Genomic DNA, 19,985 nt, shown 5'->3' on the forward strand with positions numbered 1-19,985 from the left:
ACATCTTTAATCATCTTTGGGTACCCTGATCCCAAGGTTGGGAACTACTTGGTTAGGCTTAAAAAGGGCAAAGGGAGATGGTAGAGGCCACAAGGCAAACAACTACCAAACACCCCCCAAAAAATCCACCCTTTATCAAAACTTAAGGACAGTGGCGTGCACAGACATTTTGAAGGACAGTGGCTCAGTTTTTTAAAAAAGGGTACCACCACATCCACTGCATTATCCCCATACCTCCTCCTGATATTGACACTATATAAAAAATTGTATGCCTAAATACAAATACATAACTTCTCATGGTTTGAAATAATAGAGGCCTCGAAAATATGAACCAGCGAAGTTTTTAAACAATATTTTCCTTGTAAGTCACTATTGCTTTTTACATATACTCATAATGTAATTTGGTGTAATAATAATCTTCAGCCACAGATGGCAAAGGCTTTAACTGCCGTAGCACCTCCTCGCCGCAGGGGGCGGTGTGTAAACTCAGCTCGCAGCTCCTCCGCAGCGGAGGAGGAACAGAGGTGAAAGTTCGCAGCTGGGCAGCCGTGCTGGGACATCCCCGACGACTAGAGAGCGAAATATGTGTGAAAATCCGGATTTTGACGCGACTTTACAAGACAGCAAGGCTGCATACGTGCTCAGCAATGTTGCTGAAGTGGTTGAGAGAATTCTCACCTTCGTACCGACCAAATCGCTTCTACGGATCGCAAGGTGTGTTTTGTCTGCTAAATAGTGAACTCGGCTAACGCTAATGGCTGTCGACCAGAAGTGAAACTGCTCTGATAAGATATTCAGGGCAGATCGAAAGCTAATGCGCCAGCTGGAGTATTTCTGTAGTCGGTGTACTTGGTGTGTAATTGCTTGCAGGTGCTCAGTCTAGCTGTTTGATAGCAGCAGGAACTTAATAGCTAACTCTTCTGCCAAGTTTCTAGTAGCAGGTGATGCTGAATGTGTGTGTCTCTTCAGTGTGTGCAGGCTGTGGAGGAACTGTGCCCGCAGAGTACTGAGGACTCAGCAGCAGTTGACCTGGGTGTCAACCTGTGGATTCTCCAACACAGAGGTCCATGCTCTCTGCAGCATCCTGGCTGAGGAGGTGGAGGTAAGTAGTAGAAAAGGGGATGTTTTGGACAGTAAAATGTAGAGAAACTTTGTGTAGGAGGACCCTATTTGGCAAATGGATAATGGTAAATAGAACAACAATAAATAGAACAAAATGCCAAAGTATGGCAAAAACCCTTTTAGTAGTAATTGTAGGGTGAGTTGCGTGATATATACACACTCGAGTAGATATGTTTTTCAGGTGAAAACCTGAAAAATTTGTTATCAGGAACTGAAAAATAAACTTTAAAGCTTCAATACAGAGCTGGAACAAGCCAATACAGAATATATATGATACTGTTGTGCTTATATTTGGAATATGATTATTTTAACAGCCTTAACGTTACTTATAAGGTGGAAAAGTGCATGTTTTGGGCCATTCAAAGACATATTGTGATAAACCCAACAAATAAGATGTGGTATACTATTCCACAACGTTTTGTAGCCACTTAAAAATCACATTAGACATCACTAAACACATGTTTTAACACTGTTCTAACACTTTATGCACTTTACTTTTGATTATTCACAGAAAGTTTTTCTCCTTCCCAAAACCGTTCTTGCAATGGTAGACTGTGAGACCTTCTGGGGAGCTTATTGCAACAGGCAAAATAAAGGTTGGTATTAAATAATATAACACACTGCTGTTGTACTTCAATCTGTTATGTTCATCAATGTACATCTATGTGTCATTCATTATTGTTACAATTGTGGTAGTAGAGAGACATATCCTGTATTAGGAAAGTAAACAAAGAGATGGCGTCATGTTGTTTCAAAACAAGGGACTTTGTCTAAAATCCATTTGTGCTACTAATCTGTGTGTTTTTAGACTCCTGTTTGAAAAATGTACTATTAAAAGGGGCAAAGTTGACAAAGTAGAGTAAACAACTGAATACAATTTTGATCATTTTAATCACCAAACATGCAGAGTTGGGTCATATCATGTTGCAGACCAGTTAGCAGTAATTTTAGCCTGCTGTGTGTCTGTTCCCTTTTGGTCAGTTTCGGCTTGTGGCCAAAGTTCCTCTTTGTCACTGCACTTGCAGTGGTGTATCTTGTCTTGTTCTTGACATTTTAGAACTTCTGTCATTTTGTTTTGACTGAGCACTTGCACTTTTTATCACATGACCATTTAAAAAAAAAAAAATTAAGTAGTATTAGAGTATTATGGCACCACTATCATGGCCAGAACTTATTCAAAAACAAGGCAGGATGTGTTCAAGATGTGTTTAGTCAGTTTAAGGTTCTCAGTGTAAGGTTTATTTCAGTAGCGAGACAGTGAGAGTTGATTTGTAACACAGTGTGAAACATAATCAGACTTGCTGTGGTTACCTGCAGTTTAGAACTGCGGTTAAACTATTGACTAGAACTAACAGACTCCTGCCAGCCAATCAAAAATAGAAAATTCAGGCTTGTAAATATTTGAAATGTTTTGCAACACTAAGAAAAGTAAACTAGCAGTCTCATTGCTAATAAAATGGTGCTTTGCTCGTATACATTTCTCTGAATCTAAAATGGTCACATAATCTTGGCAATACATTCTTAATTTATGATTAAAATGATAAATATGTAAAACGGTGACCTTCCACATTAACATATTTTTTTTTCTTAACTACTCCAAAGCAAAGAAGAGTCGCCACAGTCCAGACACGGAAGAACTGAACCTGCTTTTCCCCAAAGGTTGTGACATCATGGGCATTACTACACCAGGCATAGTCTGTAAGTCATCCTCTTTTATGTCTCACTCATATTTCTTCAGTTATATATAATATATTAAAAATAAATCCCCACATCCTCCAAAATAAAATCATTGGGAGCCACAGCCATTTCACATTACAGGAGTCATTTAGTTAAAACATAAAAGATATTTCTTAATAGAACCTCAAAGCTGCAGCTCTAATGGTATGAATATGCATGCTTAACATGTAGAACTACTTGGATGCTGTAAAGAAAGCGTCTTGAGCATATCTAAGAGGAATAGTTCACCTTTCAGCAGATAGGGCTTTGCATTAATCCCCACTGCTGCTGCCTGGTTGGAAAGCACCACTGGTGGCTGGCAGCCCCCCCCCCCCCCCCCCCCCCCTCTCCTTCTGATAGATTGCCTAGTCTTTCTGGTGCTGTGCTTCCCATTTCTCCATATAATCACAACCCTCCGGAGAAGTGACTCTCCATCAGCCACGTTCTCTTTCCTCAAGATGATGGCTTGTCAGGCTCCCATCGTCTATCAGGTTTAACGGTAGCCTATACTGTTTGTGATAACATTCATTTTGTGTTATTGCAGCTGAGGGTCACCACAGAGTCACCACGCAGCTCTAATTCAATTGAATGAAATCGCTGATTGGATAAGGGTGAATCTACAGATTACTTGTAACTGGTTTCCATATAGCTTAGAGTACAACTATGAGTCATTTATGCAAGTTGGCAGAGGACTGCACAGTATTACAAAGACAACTTGTGATACACCAAGACATAGTATTTCTGCATTATCCTTTATGAATTCCATAAGCAGAAGTGCAGGATAGGGATAAATTAGATACTAATGTACAGTATTTGCTCATTTGGAATACAATGAAAGGTTTTTTGTGATGTACAAAGTCTGTTGCACACCAGGGGTTTAGCTCAGAAAAAATTTAAACCCTGAAATGTAAAGTGTTGAAGATGTGAATGAGGCTGCCTGTCTTATAATCCTGTATACGACGGTGCAGCTTCATGTTCTTTCATTTGCATAGTAGCACATTCATCTGCTAAACTATCTACTCAACAGAACCTCTATATAAGTGCCTATGATTATGTCCTTGATTAAGAGAAGTGAAATCATATTTTTGTGTTGATTTTCCTAATGTTTATGTAATGTTCTGCCCATTTCTAAGGCTGTAATTTGTGGTGTTGTGCAAATATCTTGTCAAATTTTCAGGTCATTGTTGATGTGGGTCTACTTGTGAAGACTGTACCTCTTTGCTAAAAAAAAAAAAAAAAAGTTCTCCTGTGGTTAGTATATGCTGTCATGATTTTTCTAAGTCCCAACCCAGCGGCAAACACCACTGTTGACTGGTGGATCCAGTGCCAAAGTACCTTGAGCTGCTGTTCCTCTAATAGCCACTAGATGCTGACTCCTAAAAACTGACTATACCAACAGAAAGAGAGGAGTCCCCCTGTCGTGTGTAAGTGACTGCATATAACTCACCATTCTATGATACTTCACGATTGTCTCTCTGTGCAGTGACTCCCAGTGGCTCTTGCTCCAGCCCTCCCCAGGAGTATCAGGAGGGGGAGGCAGGCTTTGCAATCATGTTCCCCAGCATGGAAGGTGTCAACATCAAGCCCTTTCATTTTTGCAAGAAGTCCATCTCCCCAACAGCACTGAAAGAAGCAGGTAAATGAAGGCCTACAACAATTATTCAGTTATCTAAACTGAAAAATGCATGGCTTGTAATGTCTTGCTTTTGTATCAGTTCTTTATTCTTTGTGCTTTCTCTTTGCAGGACTCATTGACAACCCAGAGCTGAGGGTGGTACTAATGTTTGTCTATGAGGCATATAAATCCGGACCTTTCCTCAACCAGATACTGGAGCCTCTGGCCAAGAGCAAAGCTCTCATCGCTGGAGGACTGGTAGAAAGTGTCTTCTCTCCTTCCAGACACTGGTGAGTTACTGTCTTGCACTTAAATCAAGGTTCTTTCTCAGCAATCTATGAAAGAAGGGTTGTTTAATACATAGTTAATAGTTGCAAGTGATTTCCTGCAAATTCCCAAAATTAAAATATTTCAAGGCTTTCTCACTTGTGGTTTTGTCTGTAGAAGTTTTCATAGACACTGGGGAAAATCCTGTTTAAAGCATTGGAGCAGTAATTCAACCCAGTATTTGCTGTGAGCATAAAAAGGTCTTGTTGTCTTTCAACCATTTAGTTTAACCTCACATCATATTGAAGTTGGATTTCTGTATTTCTCTGTAACTTATGCCATTTATGTCACCACCAACATGTCTTGATTGAATTTATAAACACTGGTAGTGATGATTTCAACACTTGCAGCTTTAAACTGAAAGTGTTGTGGAAATTAGTGGAAATTTTACAGCTCACTCTTATGCAATATTCACACTCTCCTTCTTCCATCATCTCTCACTCCGTAGCTGTAGCCAAGGTGCATACGGCGTGGTTGGCCTGGCCCTGAGTGGCCCTAAGGTGCAGGGGGCATCTGTGCTCTTGGACCAAGACATCAGCAACTCAAAGGCGGCTGAAGCCACGATCAGGAGGCTGAAGGCGGCCAAAATTCCTGAGAGGAACACCCTGGGGTTTATGTTCGCTTGCGTGGGGAGAGGCCAGCATTACTACAACAACCAGACCAACGTGGAGGCCGACGCCTTTCGCAAGGTGTTCCCCAACACTCCGCTCTTCGGCCTGTTCGGCAACGGCGAAATCGGCTGCGACCGAATCATTAAGGATGACTACACGCTTTGCGACACCGACATCGACGGTCTGCAGCACGAGTACACGACAGTCATGACCTTGGTCCATCTAGGTTGACTGACTGACCCACAATGACAATGACGGGAACAAAGACGACCCATCACGGACCTGGTTGGAACAGCAGTCGGGAACAACAAATATTCTCTGCAGCGTGTCACTCGAATCACGACTCAGAATATTTCTGTCACATTTCTGCTCGTAAAGCAGGGAAATTATCCCTTCAGCCATCAATATAATGGCAACATTGGGGAAATTGTGTCCATTGTAGCCTGTGTGTAAACACAGCTTTATATTAAAACTAGTGAGTCTCACAAAGTTAAGATAGGACAATAATGATCATCTCTTTTAACATTCAAATGTGTTAAAGCACTCTTGTAAAATATGTATATATATATATTTTTTCCCCCCAAATTCCGCACACATTCAAGGCATATCTTTCCCCCTGACATTTAACCTCATGGTCTGTTTGCTTTGCAGATGAGTAAATTATACACACTTGTGTCCCAAGCTATTGTTAAAGTTGTTGATTCAGCAAAGGCACTTTTTATTCATGTAATTAAGAAGAGCCTGGTCCTTCTTCCACAGAATCAAGGCGATCTTGATTTGAATGCTCTTCCTCGTTATGTAGGTTTTACACTTGAGGTGTTTTTACACTTTTGTCTTACCAATGGAAAAAAATAATCCTTGTTAGCCTGCAAATTAATACCATTAGGCAAAATGTCTATCTACCGTTTTTCAGTTGGGCACAGGGAAGTCAATCAGAATCTTGGAGTGCCTCTTTTTGTCCATATGACTTATCTTCTGCTACCTGCTTCCAACTGTTAATGGTTGAGCTTAATGGTCACTTCATCTCTTTTAGCTTCTGCAGCTTAAAAAGAGAAAACATTTATTCTAAACTGTGTAAGTGACATTGACTGTCAGAAATTGTTTCACCCCACTTTACTGTCGGCTTTTCTACAATTCCTGACTTTAGGAGACAGTTGTTGGTGTTTGGAAATTGAAGATGAACCGTCCAAGATCTGGAAAAAAAAAGATAGATTTGATATTTAAGACTGAGTACTTGGTATTATTTGCTGAAGTTATAAATGGTTTGAAATCTTGATAGTATAGTCTGAGACTAACTACCTAGTTGCACATTTGAAGAAGCTTTCAAAACTAAGCAGATGCCTTTTGTAAATTGGCTTCTGACCAAATCCATTGAATGCTACACAGCTCATATCTAGATGATTTTCTAGACGGCCCTGTGTTGTTTTTTCCTCACTAACAAGAATATCCTGATGCGATAAAGGTATACTTTCCAGTATATGTATGTTTGTTGGTCATGTAGTTTCTGTTATGTTGAAAATAGCTGACTTCAGCTTTTCTATAAAAGGTGCAACAGTGGTTGTTGCAAAGCTGTTTTCTTTTCATGAAAGCTCCAATATTTTACTTTTTTTTCCAAGAGTATCTTCCTCCTTTGTATCATAATCATAATACACACATCTCCCCTTATAGTTACTGAAGAGGAAATGTAGGTTACCTGTATTATAAGTTAGTGGTGTTAATGGCTCGTTGAGCAAAGTTGTTTTGGTGTTAATGCACTTTTCTACAGGATGTGCCAAATCATATCTGTTTTGCTCCTTTTCCTCAATAAATTAAAAGCTTTCAATATATAGATTCAATGTGCTTGACTTTTCTTTTACAGTTTTTTTTAAGCCCACTGTTGAAACCACTACAGTAGCCTTAAAAACAAACAAACAAAAAAACAATCCCTGAACCCACTGGGCGTTACGCATCCTTACTCGGTTGTAACTACAGGCCCACTCCAGCTAATTCATATCACCACTCTTCGTTATTTGCGCACACTCTGAAATCTGAGTGTCAGCCTATAACATGTTCAGCAGCCCACGTCCAGGCGTGTTTAAATGAAGGAAGAGACGCTTGAGATTGATTGATGTACGCTTTAACCATCGACTGGCTAATCCCAATGAATGACAAACGGTTAAGCCAATTGCTGTAAAGGCAATTTATATTCCCATAGTATCTTTATTTTGGGAAACCATAAAAAAACGCTCATGACATGGAGAGGGACGACCTACCAGGCGTAAAGCTAATAAAATCATCTGTGGCGATAATACGCTCTCAAATTGGCCTCAATCAATAACAGAAAATCTATTCACTGGGTCTCTCTCTCTTTCTACCCCCCCTTCTCTCTCTCTCTTTCTCTCTCTCTCTCTCTCTCTCTCTCTCTCACACACACACACACACACACACACGCGTCCACCCCACGGCCAACATTTTTAGACTGCTATGTCGTGACCGGAGCGATGCAAATGTCACACTATTCATTGGCTACAGTCAGTCTCCGGCACGAAAACGTCAATGTTTTTATGGCGTTTGGCTGAAATTGGCCCTGTGTTGCCCGGCTGCTGCTGTGGAAGGGGCTCGGTGGAGAGCCGAGGCTTCGTCGGGCTCGTTTCAGCACCTGGACAGCTCCTCTCGCAGGGTTCCCCGCTGCGCTCGCCGGGGAAGCCCTCTGCTGAGGAGCGGACCTGGATCTGGATCTGGAGCAGCTCACACTTACAACCCTCAGCCAGGAGGAGATTGCACTGAAAAAGGTCGTCGTTTGATCGCTCTGATACACTTAGAAGCTAATATGATCTTGCCGAGTGACGATGCTTCTTGCATTTGAGCTTCAACCCCTCGTTTGGTTTTGCACTGAAATCCAAGCAGCGCAAGTGGGAGCAGAAGCAGCAGCAGCAGCAGCGGTGCTCGTCCAATGCAAAAGTGCTAAGGATAGCTGCAGCCTACACACACACTGCGAGCCTGCTGCTGCTTCACTTACTCTGATCACCACCGAGGGAGACATTACTATCAGCAAGGGGGCAGCGGGAAGCACAATTACCCATCAACAATGTAAATCTCACACAGGTAGGTGCTTTGGTCCTGATAAATAATTCATTCTACTTTATGTACAGCGAGGAGCTTTCAGCAGTTTCACCCACAACTTTCATTTAGTTTCTGTTCTCTGGAATCAGATACAACAGCAAGTATTGTAAACCCGGTGCGATTATTACTTTGATGGCAGGCATGTGAGAGTCTGTAGAGAGCTGAATCCAACAACCACAAGAAGTTTAATGTTTTAGTGGTGTGATTAAAAGTTTTGATTGTAAAAGTCAGTTTGTGTGTGAAGTTATATAGTCTTTTGGTGACTCTACACTTAGTCAATTAGTCTTCAATTTAGTCCTTTGTTAACATTGTCTTACATTTTCATTGAGTTCAACTTTTCAAGAACATTTGTGACTTATAAAACTGCAGTGTTGGGGTTTTCTTAAGTTTGATATTTGCCACAGTCACTCTTATTGAAACTAAAAGAGGATAAAGTGTGAAGAAAGCTGTAAGTCTCGCTCCTATTTGTCATCACTGCATAAACGAGATCAATCCACTTGGAAGCTGTGAATTTATGAGCTGTGGCTGTGAAGAATTTTCACTTGTTTGGCCAGTTTTCTTAAAACTGCTCTATCAAATGTCCCTAATGTCGGAAGTTGCCATTGTATTTGAAAAATCAGCATACTGCTTTGATTGATAGTGAAAAAAATTACAGATACAAAACTGTCTCCTTGATAATAAGTGGGGTGGACAAAATATCTCCTCTCTCACTATTAGAACTCCTCTCTGTATAACACAATACATTTCAACAGCACTACAAACTACAGCCTTCAAAATCATCTGAATCAACACCTCTCTAAAACACGTTCATCAAAAACCTTCATGAAGGTAGTATTTATTGTAGGGTTGTATTAGACATTAGTTTTACATACAGTTGCTTCACACAATAAACTGGCAAATGAGCGTATTTGTGCCAATATGTAATTACTGTTATTTTATAAGTTCCTCACCTACATTCCTGTCCTTGTTCTTCCCAGGTTCAACATGAAAGCAACGTCTATCAGGTGAAAAGGTGAACTGCAGCACTAAAACAGGCAGAATTGAGTGGAAACCTTGTGATAACCACCATCACCACCACCACCACCACTACTACATCTATCCTCTCCATCATCCCGCGACATGGCTAATGCTGAGTAAGTACAGTTTACACCGCTGATCTTTCCTCCTTTTTCCTCACACTCTCTTCATACCTTCATCTCTTCCAACCAGTGTGAAAAGCTGCTTTCCTGTTTGGATCCCAAAAATGGGTCAAAGTAAATGAATATAAATGAAAATGTGTCTTCAAATGTCAGAAATTGATAGTTTTCAGTAAGGAAGGTCAATGAAGAACTAAACAGTGTAGGACATAGGCCACTCTCTCTGCACATTACACTTCTTTCCCCAGCATGACTTTTCTGTTCAGATCTTCTCATCTTTTCTCATTTCAGTTAGTCTCATCTGTTTCGCTGCTTCCTTGATTTCTGTCTCCATTTCTACAATAATGACCTTTATTCACTCAGACACTGCTAGCGTTGAGGTGTCTCTGACCCTCGTCACTCTGAATGCTAAACACAGACGCACGCTGAGATGCAGATGCACACAAACACACATTGTACAATGCCGGCTATAGAGCATCCATTTTGCAGACATATATACAGAGCGCTATGTTCATCCTTTCTGTGAAACAGCATGAAATGATAATTATCCATGATCACCCCAACTTAAAGGCAAGATTTGTTGGTTGCTGCTTGCAAACACAACATTCAAAGTTGGCTCCTCCTCCCCGGCTCAACGACATCAGAGTGAGCTAAGAGCAGGAGTGAGAGAGAGAGAGAGAGAGAGAGAGAGAGCAATGGTGGTCGAGCAAACCAGAGAGTGAATGAAGAGAGGGAGCAGCGGTAGCGAGAACAAAACTGTGAATCAGATAAATAAAACGTTATTTTCTGATTGTTTCATGGCGGTAAGGTTCTAAAGCACAAATAAACACGCCCGCACCTCCACACAACCCTGCGGTAAGGTGCCGCATTGCCAGATTTGGTGTGAATGCAGCTTCACCCTGTCCGCTGTGGGTTCTCTGCTCTGTGTGTGTGTGTGGAGCTCAACCCCACCCTTGGTCAAGCAGTCAAACCTGTTCTCTTTATACATCCATGACACAGAAAGAGAGCAGAGGAGAGAGATGGAGACAGTGATGTAACCTGGTCGCTATGCTACAAGTCCCGAGTCCCTACACACCCACTGTCCAAAGGTTGACGCCCAGAAACATCCCAAACACAGCAATGTAATAAGAAAATGCAGGCAGAGGGCAGAGTCTCTGCAGATACATACACTGCCACACACTTCTAGTGGGTCATAAGTGATGATTGAGAGGGATTATTTTTGTATGAGGGTATACATTGTTGTATAGGAAAATCCTACATAGAATGCCTTTAACACCCTTTTCCAACAAACCATCTCCACCTCCACTTTTCTTCTAGCTTTCCATTTTTAATTTGTGCTCTCCAAGTGTGTACTGAGAACAGCTGATGCATTACTAGGGAACGTGCTGTCGCCTGTGTCTATGTTTGTGTGTGTGTGAAGATGAAGTAAGAGGTAAGGGACAACACTGAAAATCATTATTCTTTGTCAACTCATGATTCCGCTGGCGTATCATGACTTTCTAATTTGTCTCATCTTAACTAGCTGCATTTATTCTCTTGACCTAGATAAATAGCCCTAAATCATTGCTCCATTTGTGCTTTTATAAGAGAACCAGTTCCGCTCTGGGTCCCATACAGAGCCCAGCTCAGTGGGTCTCAGTAGCAATGTCATATCATGCTGTGTTTAAGGTGAAATGTATCCTAACACAGAGTGACTAAAGCTGGCAATTGCTTTAAACAGCTCAACTGAAAAAAGCTTTAACTCAGGAAAACTGATCATGATGGATCATGTCTTTAAGATACAATACACAGAATATTCCCCAATGAGGAACAAACACAGGCATTCACCAAAGACTAACTTATTCAATTGTGCAAAAGTGTTTTAAGCTATATTTTCTTACTAGTTGTTTATAGTTAAGTTGGTGAGGGTTAGGGAAACCAACCTTTATTTTTATGCAAAGTATCCAGATTGATTCTATATAAGGAGCCTGACATAGTCTCTGCTTCATAACTGTTGGTATTTGTATCAGTAACCCAAGCCGATCATAAATTGGTCTCCTGTCGTTGCCACTTTCTCATTTTTAGCCACGCCAGCAGCATTAGCTCTCAATATGGTGATGTCAGTCATTTTGTCAGTTGGTTGATCCATCCAAAATATTGGTCCAGAAATATCTTAACAACGATCGGACAAAATTGCCATGAAATTATGTATGAGGATGAATCCTAACAACTTTGGGGATCCCCTGACATTAGTGCCACCATGAGGTTCACCTTTGTGGTTTCAGGTGATGTGTCTAAAAAACTATTGGATGGATTGCCATGAAATTTTGCACAGACATTCATGTGTCCCTCAGGATGAACTGTAATTGGTCCCCTGACTTTTCATCCAAACACCCTCATGACATTTCCATCAGCCTCAGCTGTACTTTGTGTTTAGTGCTAATTCGCAAATGTTACCATGCTAACATACTAAACTCACATAGAGAACATTTGAAACATTATACCTGCTAAACATCAGCATGTTAGCACTGACATTGAGAGCATGTTAGAATTTAGCTCAAAGCATGGCTGTGCCTAAGAACAGCTTCATTGAGCCACTGGCTAGTTTGTTAATCAATTCTATATTTTGTCTCCTAATGATAGATTTGCAACTTGACTCTGATTTCAAGTTTAAGAGAAAAAACTCTTTCATGTTTTGTGTATTCGTGAAGAGTCTAACTTCATACAAATGATCCATACAGTAAATTACACCTTTGGGTGGATTTTCCCTTTAAGATTCTGAAGGGTCCTCGGCACTGGACAAGATCATTCATCTTTCTCCCCACGTCACTGTTTACCCTGTTGTTTATTCAATGCCAGTGGGAGGTAGGAGAGGTTGGATAGCTTTGCCTCTTTTGTTCAGAGGGTGGGAGATTCTGCCTGTTGGGAGAAACGCTGTCTACAAGTGGCCCGATATTCTACCTAATTGGCTCTTTTCATAAGTACACGGGCATAAATGTCCATGGTTTATTAGCCGTGGATATCAGAAATCTGGGTTAGGAGATCTCTATGACATGCATGAGGGCTGCTCTGTTTTTAGAAAGGGGAAAATGATGTTAACACATTTAGTCTCAGCTATTGCTTCCTAGCTGGACAGGAAAATCAGTAATATCTGTCGGTCAGTATGTTCAGTTCATGCATGGTCTTATAGTCACTGCTCATTGTGTGTTATCATATACTCTAAAACTTCAACATACCTTTATCTTTGACAGTTAGAGGCTAAAGTTCCTTGCTTGACTTTTAATTTTTTTGACATGATCATTTATATCATTACAGCTTCCTCCATATATAATCATAACATTATCCTTTTCCGACTAATCAGACTTATCCGAGGAGAAGTCGCTCTCCAGTTAATTGTTCCAGGAAATGTCTTTATAATTCTAATTATTCACTCACTTGTTACTGAATTTCACATTCAAAACATTGTAAGATAACTGTTGCTATGAATTTGTCCTGTGTAATGCTCAAGATGCATTAGGCAACACTTCAAAAGCACATGTACAAAATATACTGCATGTCTTGTTATGTCTGCCCTGTGCAAAAACACAGTAGAGAGGAAACAAGCCAGTCATTTAAGTCAGTTTCACAAGTCTATAGAAATCTATCTTTTCAGTCATTACGTGTTTCAAGACCCGTATTCCCTTAAGTGTCTGTAGAAATTAAAATAATCTATTATTGGATACTGACACATTGTAAAAAGATCAGGACCTCTGCATTATGAAGAAGGCTTCTGTACATCTGCTGTCTTAGTCCTGCCCCACGAGGATCTCTGTGTCTCCCGTGTCTTCTGCAGCTTGCATCTGCAAAGGTCAGATAAGAGACTGGTCACAGCAGGGCCAGAACAGTCCATTGTGCAGTCCACCAATTCATCATAGTTTAATCTGTAATATTATTAATGAGCTAATGTGCCTGGCAGACTTCATTAATAGCCACTGGCATGAAATTATGAAAGTTTCTCTGGAAGTTGAATTAAGTGTTCTGAGAAATTACCTGAAGCAATTTGTAAATTCTGTAGAAGTGTTCAGTTCTACAACATGAACATCGTGTTTAACACCAAGTTTTTTTCCCCCACATTATTGTCTTGAATACCCTCATGGTTAAGGCACCTTAGTTGTAATTAAGAAATACAAAAGAGAAGGGAGAAGGACATTAAGAAATGAATTAAGTGAAGTGTATACTGACCAAAATGCAATTGGTAAGAAAAGTGGTGTTTTTTTCTGCTGGTATCACTGTTTTAGTGTCGTTTAATCTGGATGCCGATAAAGTCCCATAGGTAACAGCTGACAGTCTTTCTTTGCCTCATCTTAATCTTTTGATGTGAAATCCATATTGCGATGTATGTGAATCAGCAGCTAAGGCAAACATTACTCACTGTGCTTTACTTACTTAGCTGCAAGACAAAGACTCTTCTTTCGCTCATGGTGCCGCTACAAACACACAAACAAGGACTGTATGAAGTGTGAAATGTCTACATGCTAAGATATTTATCATATTTAGTCATCAAACTGATTCAGACCTTGTTTCTGAATATATTTTAGAAGCTTTAGAACAGTTTTTTGCAACACTGTTGGCTGTTTCACCAACTGTGTGCAATGAGTATGTAACACTAATGCACAATGATGTCCAGCTTCTCCAAAGTTCTCCGCAGCAGCTGCTGGGAGCAGAGAACATCTGCTTTGTACCTCCATGCTCTGGCCAAGTTTGAGTGTGTTTAAAATCTTCAGGCGTTATGCGCAGACAGCTTAATCTAACCTGCGTATGTGTGTGGAGCTTGCAGACCACAGAGGCCTTGGACAGAGTGTGGCTCAGGATAAAATGTGCCTGCATGGAAATAAATTTTCTTTACTCCTCCAGAAAGTGTATTTTCCAAGCTGCCACTGGGCCTTTCAAGGGGAACTGACAGGCAGCATAATACCTAGTTTTATGTTATGTTTGAAACTCTGTCAGTTAAAGAAATATATTATGGCTCATAGTTTTTATGTTTAATTTTCTTGATTGATGCATATTTTTAAACTATATGTTAAGCCATGAAAAAGCAGACAGTAGCATTATTTATTTCAGTTTCAGCAATCCATTGACTACACCATATTCAGTTCCTAACCCAAAACTGTAGGGTATCACTGCCTATCTGACTACGTTGTAGTGGGTCTTCACAGGATAGTAGATCTTATTTTCATAATGCAGAGTGTAGGTGGATTTCATGATTCATGAACTGTGTTCAATTAAAGTTTAAATAAGATATTACTTGAAAGTACTTTGGGTCAGATTGATTCAAAAGTAATCAGATAGTCCAGTTTTTGTCAGAATTATCTTACTTTGTAGTTAAGTTTTTATATCTTAGATTGTGACAACTTATTTATATATTTATTGACACTATTTGTAGAATGGAAGCGAGGAAGTAAGAAAGATAGTGACATTACACAATCTTCTCTTTTCTTTTGGTCCCAAATATTTTAAAAACAAAGCCAGATTATTCATTTTCATGTTTTGAAGGCTGCTTATTTATATATTGCTGAAGTCTAGCTTATTGCACAGGGGTCACGACAGTCACGAGCGAGACACTTCCAGTCATCAGATGAAGAACATTCTTCAGCACCACTGCCTCCTAGTTACTTACATGACCTTCTGTTTTGGTCAGTGAAATCCCTTGAGCAACTTTTGTCTCATAATGACCTTTCCTACCTGGCCCACAACACTACAGTCCACTATTTAATTTTATCTGCCACCCCCAGGGGATTCTACTCCCCTGAATATCACTTCTTTCCTGTGGGTGCTCTTCTGCAGTTGCAGACTTGCTCGTCTTTCCGTGAAATAGTGTTTTTCAGAATTTTGCAATTGCCACTTTCTTTTAGATGAGAACATCAGGGGTATTCCTGAAAGGTCACTATTTGTATTTAAGACAGCAAAAATAATATGTGTAATTATATTTGTACTTGGCTAGAAGCAGAGATTGATTTATCTTCCTGGTTTTGTCACTGACATTGTTGGGAAGTTTGTGCATTAAAGTCATAATTGAAGTATCATAACAGCAGTGCTCACTGGCACCATTTTGATGCAAGGAGCTATTAAATTCATATTATTTTCATGACGGTCATGTTTACTTATTGTGCTTTCAGGGTTTGTTTTTTTTCAGCCACAAACGTCCTGAATGCAATGCTCCTCAGCAGCCAACTCTCATATCTCATTATCTAGTCTACATACATGCACGTGGTAGACTTTGTAAATAGTAAAAAGTTTTCTCATTACCAGGCAACATTAATGTTACCTTGACAAAATAAAACTGATACTATATGCTGATCACTATAATGGATTATAAGTCTCTGCAAGCACATTTTCATACCATACTGAAATGAATGAAAACCAATGACACATCCAGCAGTCAGCAGTGCTATTGTATGCACTGCAATTTGTCTTGCAGTAATGTAAAGATAATGTCATTTGTAAGGGTAGCACGCTGCTTCGGTCTTTTGAAAAAAGCAAGACAAAATAGATTTTACAGCTTTATCCTGAACAAATCTAAAAAAGAAGAAAAATGCATCATTTGTTTATATTCCATCACTCTGAACATGCTCTGTGATGTTTTCATAATTATTCACTTTATAAATCAATATTCCTCCACTTTATACTGTAATATAAAAATGTTTTATGTTCATCAATATCAATTACTGACAAACATTCATTTAGATGTAACAAAATCCTACAATACATTAACCCCCATAACCCTTCACATAAGAACTTTGCTGAACATTGAAGAAACTCAACACCTTTTCCTGATACCTTGACTGGAAGCCAAGAGCACCGGGTACATTACTGTAAGCTGTGGGCCTGGCGGGCTCTGGACAGCTTGTGTCTGTCATGAGTAGTTATGTGTACATTCCCGATTGTTTGGGAAGTCGGCCAAATCTGCCGCTGTGCTGTAGATGAGAGGTGGTATAGATGAGATTTGATGTGTAGGAGAAGCGCGGAGAAAACAACATCTATCAGGCCAACACTCTGTGACATTATACTGTACATCCACAGTCTGAGTGAGAATCAATTTGTTGCCAAGTAAAATAAGTGTGTGGGGATTTGTCATGGAGGCAAACTGACACCTTCCACAGTTAAAACAACATACTATTAGTCCATACTGACACACATTTAGAGGGACACATAATGACACATTGCATTGGGTGATGTCTTTTTTTTTAAAAGCAGCACTGGAAGTTTTTAACCACACCTTTTTCCTGCGTTTCATTTTATTTTATTTTATTTAGGTATATGTACATCCCTGAAATCATACAATACTTCCTGAACAGACAAGAAAAAGCTGGTGCCTACAGAAACTCATAAGTGACAGTCTTGTTTTTCCTTTAATATCCATTTTCTTCAATCATACAATACATATTGCGCTGTACATGAGTAAACAGCATCCTAGCCTCCGGTGACTATCTTTTTGACTATAAAGACTATGTATCTTCAAAGAAATGTAAGGTCCTCTTGCCCAGGGAAACAATCCCATCAAATTGGGATGAGGGCAGCGGCTTTGAGACTAGACTGCAATAACACTTCTTCCTGAGAGAAAGGCTTTTTATTAACGAAAAAACAACCCACTGAAAAACATGATGCTGTTGTATACTATACATGCAGAGACAATACTGTTCTTGGGAACTGCTACCACCTCTACTTTTTAAAGAAGCCTCAACACACACCATTACATCTTTATGATGATGTAAATCTTTACATTTGTTCACATGTTGGATTGAATGTGGCGAGGCTGCCCAGCTGTATTGTTGGTTCAGGTTACTGATGCAGTAAACATTTGATGGTGGGATTTTACTGAGACCTGCTAGTTAAAGTGTCACTATGACAACCTGAGCCACAACTTTAGGTTATTTACATTACTTACGTACTTACTGTCCTTCTTCTTTAATGTACATATAACAGAAGCACCACCACTATCCTACCATCTGTTTGGACCATAGACTGTATAAAGATGGACGCAGCGAGGTGTTTGCATTGGAGCCAGTTTGAAAGCCCAGAGTTGCTGCTTATGTTCAGTGCCATCTTGTCTCTTTGGAGCAAGAGCTTTCCAAATAAGGAGGAAATGCAATTATAGATCAATTTTACCAGCATTAAGGAACTGTACTACTAGGACTTGTGTGATTACAAAGTAATCAAATCTCCTACTGGTATAAGGACAATTTTGATTACTAGTGATTGATTCCTAGATGGTCACCCTGTTAAAGAAATATAAGTTCATGGATCACTTAGGTGCTGTTTGGTAGCTTGGGTGAAAGTGGAGGAAGTGTTATATTTTATGTTGGTTCCAAGTGTTAGGGGTCATTGTGAGTCAGATCAGATCAGCCATGGTGGCTTTGTTGACTTGGTTCCCATCACAGGCTACCCTTACACACACACACACACACACATACACACGCACAAACACACACACACACATCCTACATTCACTATTAGAGATTACGATGCCCTCCAACAGCTCAGGTCACTCCAGATTGCATCAAAGGCCCTTTGGCGTTGACATTATCACTGTATATTTTAATAAACCATGAATGTGTCATGGGCTGGGGGGTCATGGTAAGTGTGTTATCTGTTATCTGTCTGCATATCTATCTGTCTTGTCTGTTTGTTTACCTGTCTGTCCTTTCCTAAAGGTATGCCCGTCTGTTAGATTGTGTGTCCCTCATCTGAATGTTTTAGGTCACTCAGTGTGGTCTGTCACAGCAGTTTGAAGCTGACTGTGGGAGGAGGAAAGAGAGATAGTGAAGAATTCAAAAACACAGAGTAGAAGAAGTGTGGCAAATTGCTGCTGGGAATATCCTTGGTATTCTTTCTCCATGCAACCATTACTACAGTCATTTCTGAGTTATTCCTTGTGTTTTATGGTGCCTCTGGGTTTCTAAGACATGAGCTAAAATAAATGATCATGAAAGATGCACACAAAAGTATATGGTTTTTACTGTCCTTTTATAAATACTAGTGCAGTGCTCGTTTTGAACTGCCTATGGAAGTATTTGCTCTATTTTACACGCGTAACTACAGTCATTGTGCATTGAGCTCTGAGTGCTTCCAAAACGTGGGTGACTTACACTCAACTATGTACCTGAATGCCTCCTGTTTAGTCACTCGCTGCTGATGAACTGCTAAATGTGCTGCTAATGCTAAGCTTTCTGTCTAGAAATAGGGTAAAAGTGTCCATTCTTGATCAAAAGCTCTGTTTTTGCTGTCTCCTTTTCTCTTTTTAGAGCAATTTTCTCTGACTCATGTACCACCTTGTCTCTTGTCTCTCCCTGACATACTGGAGTCAGTTGGTAGAGTCTTGAAGCTCCGCCCTACCCCTGCACAGAGCAGAGCGGCTTGCTGATCGCTGGTTTATTCAGAGTTTATTAATATTAAACATATTGAGTGTCCAAATTGCACCAAATTCTACACTGTTCTCCCTTGGGTCCCCAGCCACACATCCGCCAAGTGTGGAGTCGATCGGATGAACGGTTCAAGAGATATGCAAAGGACATACATACAGACATACATACAGACAGACATACAGAGTTTCTATCCTTTAAAGATATGGTTTTTGCTTATTTGGAATTTGATATCTAGCCCCTGTTCCATGACTGACAGATAAACTTTGTCATATCCCACAAGACTTGGAACAGTCTGGAAAGGTGGGGTAAAACTATAGGGGTGTTGTCGTCATCCAGCATTTTCTTTACTCTATTTTTTACTTTATTTTACTTATTTCTTACTTTTTTCAGGATCTCTACCTTTCCTCTACTTTCTTTTCCACTTTACCCTGTCTGTGACCCTTACCTTTTCCCCTTTACCTTTGATGTTTTACCTCCACTTCTCACTTACAGTCCTCATCCTGAACCTTTGTCCTCCTCTTTAACCCCCTTGTCTCTTTCACTTTAGTCTCTTTCTGGTTTCAGCCTGCTCTCTCTAGTCAATTTTCCCTTTTCTATTACTGTTCATAGCTGCTTTTTTTCCTTTATTGCCCTCCCCTGTCCTCCTTGTATAACCCATGATATCATCCCACTTTTCTCCCACTCTAGTTTCCCCTCCCCATCCACCCCTTTCCTGACTTCCTTTGACGTTTGAAGGAGAGTGGGGATCCACTCAGCTGACAAAGGGAGAGGCGATGACGTCACAGCAGACATGATACACCAGCATCTGCTCTGGTCTAAAAATACACACCACAGGGCACACACAGTCAGTCTGCAGCTGCACTCAGCATTTGTTTCCACCTCCACGCTCTACTGAGATGGCCCAGCTTTTACACAACTGGGGCTTGTGGGCACGCTGGGTTACAAGCTGCTGGCCCACAAATAAACAACCTTAATG

The 19,985-nt window shown here is 40.3% G+C and overlaps 2 protein-coding genes across 2 annotated transcripts in view; both read left to right on the top strand.

Annotated features, from left to right (window-relative positions):
* The first annotated feature begins 493 nt into the window (after positions 1–493).
* Positions 494–7,221, top strand: fbxo22 (F-box protein 22). The gene is made up of 7 exons (XM_042420033.1): positions 494–714; positions 970–1,102; positions 1,634–1,718; positions 2,725–2,820; positions 4,322–4,474; positions 4,584–4,743; positions 5,229–7,221. Exons 1-7 carry the CDS (start codon positions 584–586, stop codon positions 5,620–5,622), a joined length of 1,152 nt encoding a protein of 383 aa, XP_042275967.1. The 5' UTR covers positions 494–583; the 3' UTR covers positions 5,623–7,221.
* Positions 7,222–7,839: 618 nt separating this feature from the next.
* LOC121899343 (transmembrane protein 266-like) overlaps positions 7,840–19,985 on the top strand; it is a 29,269-nt gene continuing 17,123 nt past the window's right edge. Inside the window, exons 1-2 of the mRNA XM_042415089.1 lie at positions 7,840–8,475; positions 9,471–9,626. Coding sequence (XP_042271023.1) covers positions 9,613–9,626 — 14 coding nt within the window. The 5' untranslated portion in view covers positions 7,840–8,475; positions 9,471–9,612. The remainder of the gene's footprint in view (positions 8,476–9,470; positions 9,627–19,985) is intronic.

Source organism: Thunnus maccoyii, chromosome 1 (genome assembly GCF_910596095.1).
Source record: "Thunnus maccoyii chromosome 1, fThuMac1.1, whole genome shotgun sequence".
In the NCBI taxonomy this organism is placed as follows: Eukaryota; Metazoa; Chordata; class Actinopteri; order Scombriformes; family Scombridae; genus Thunnus; species Thunnus maccoyii.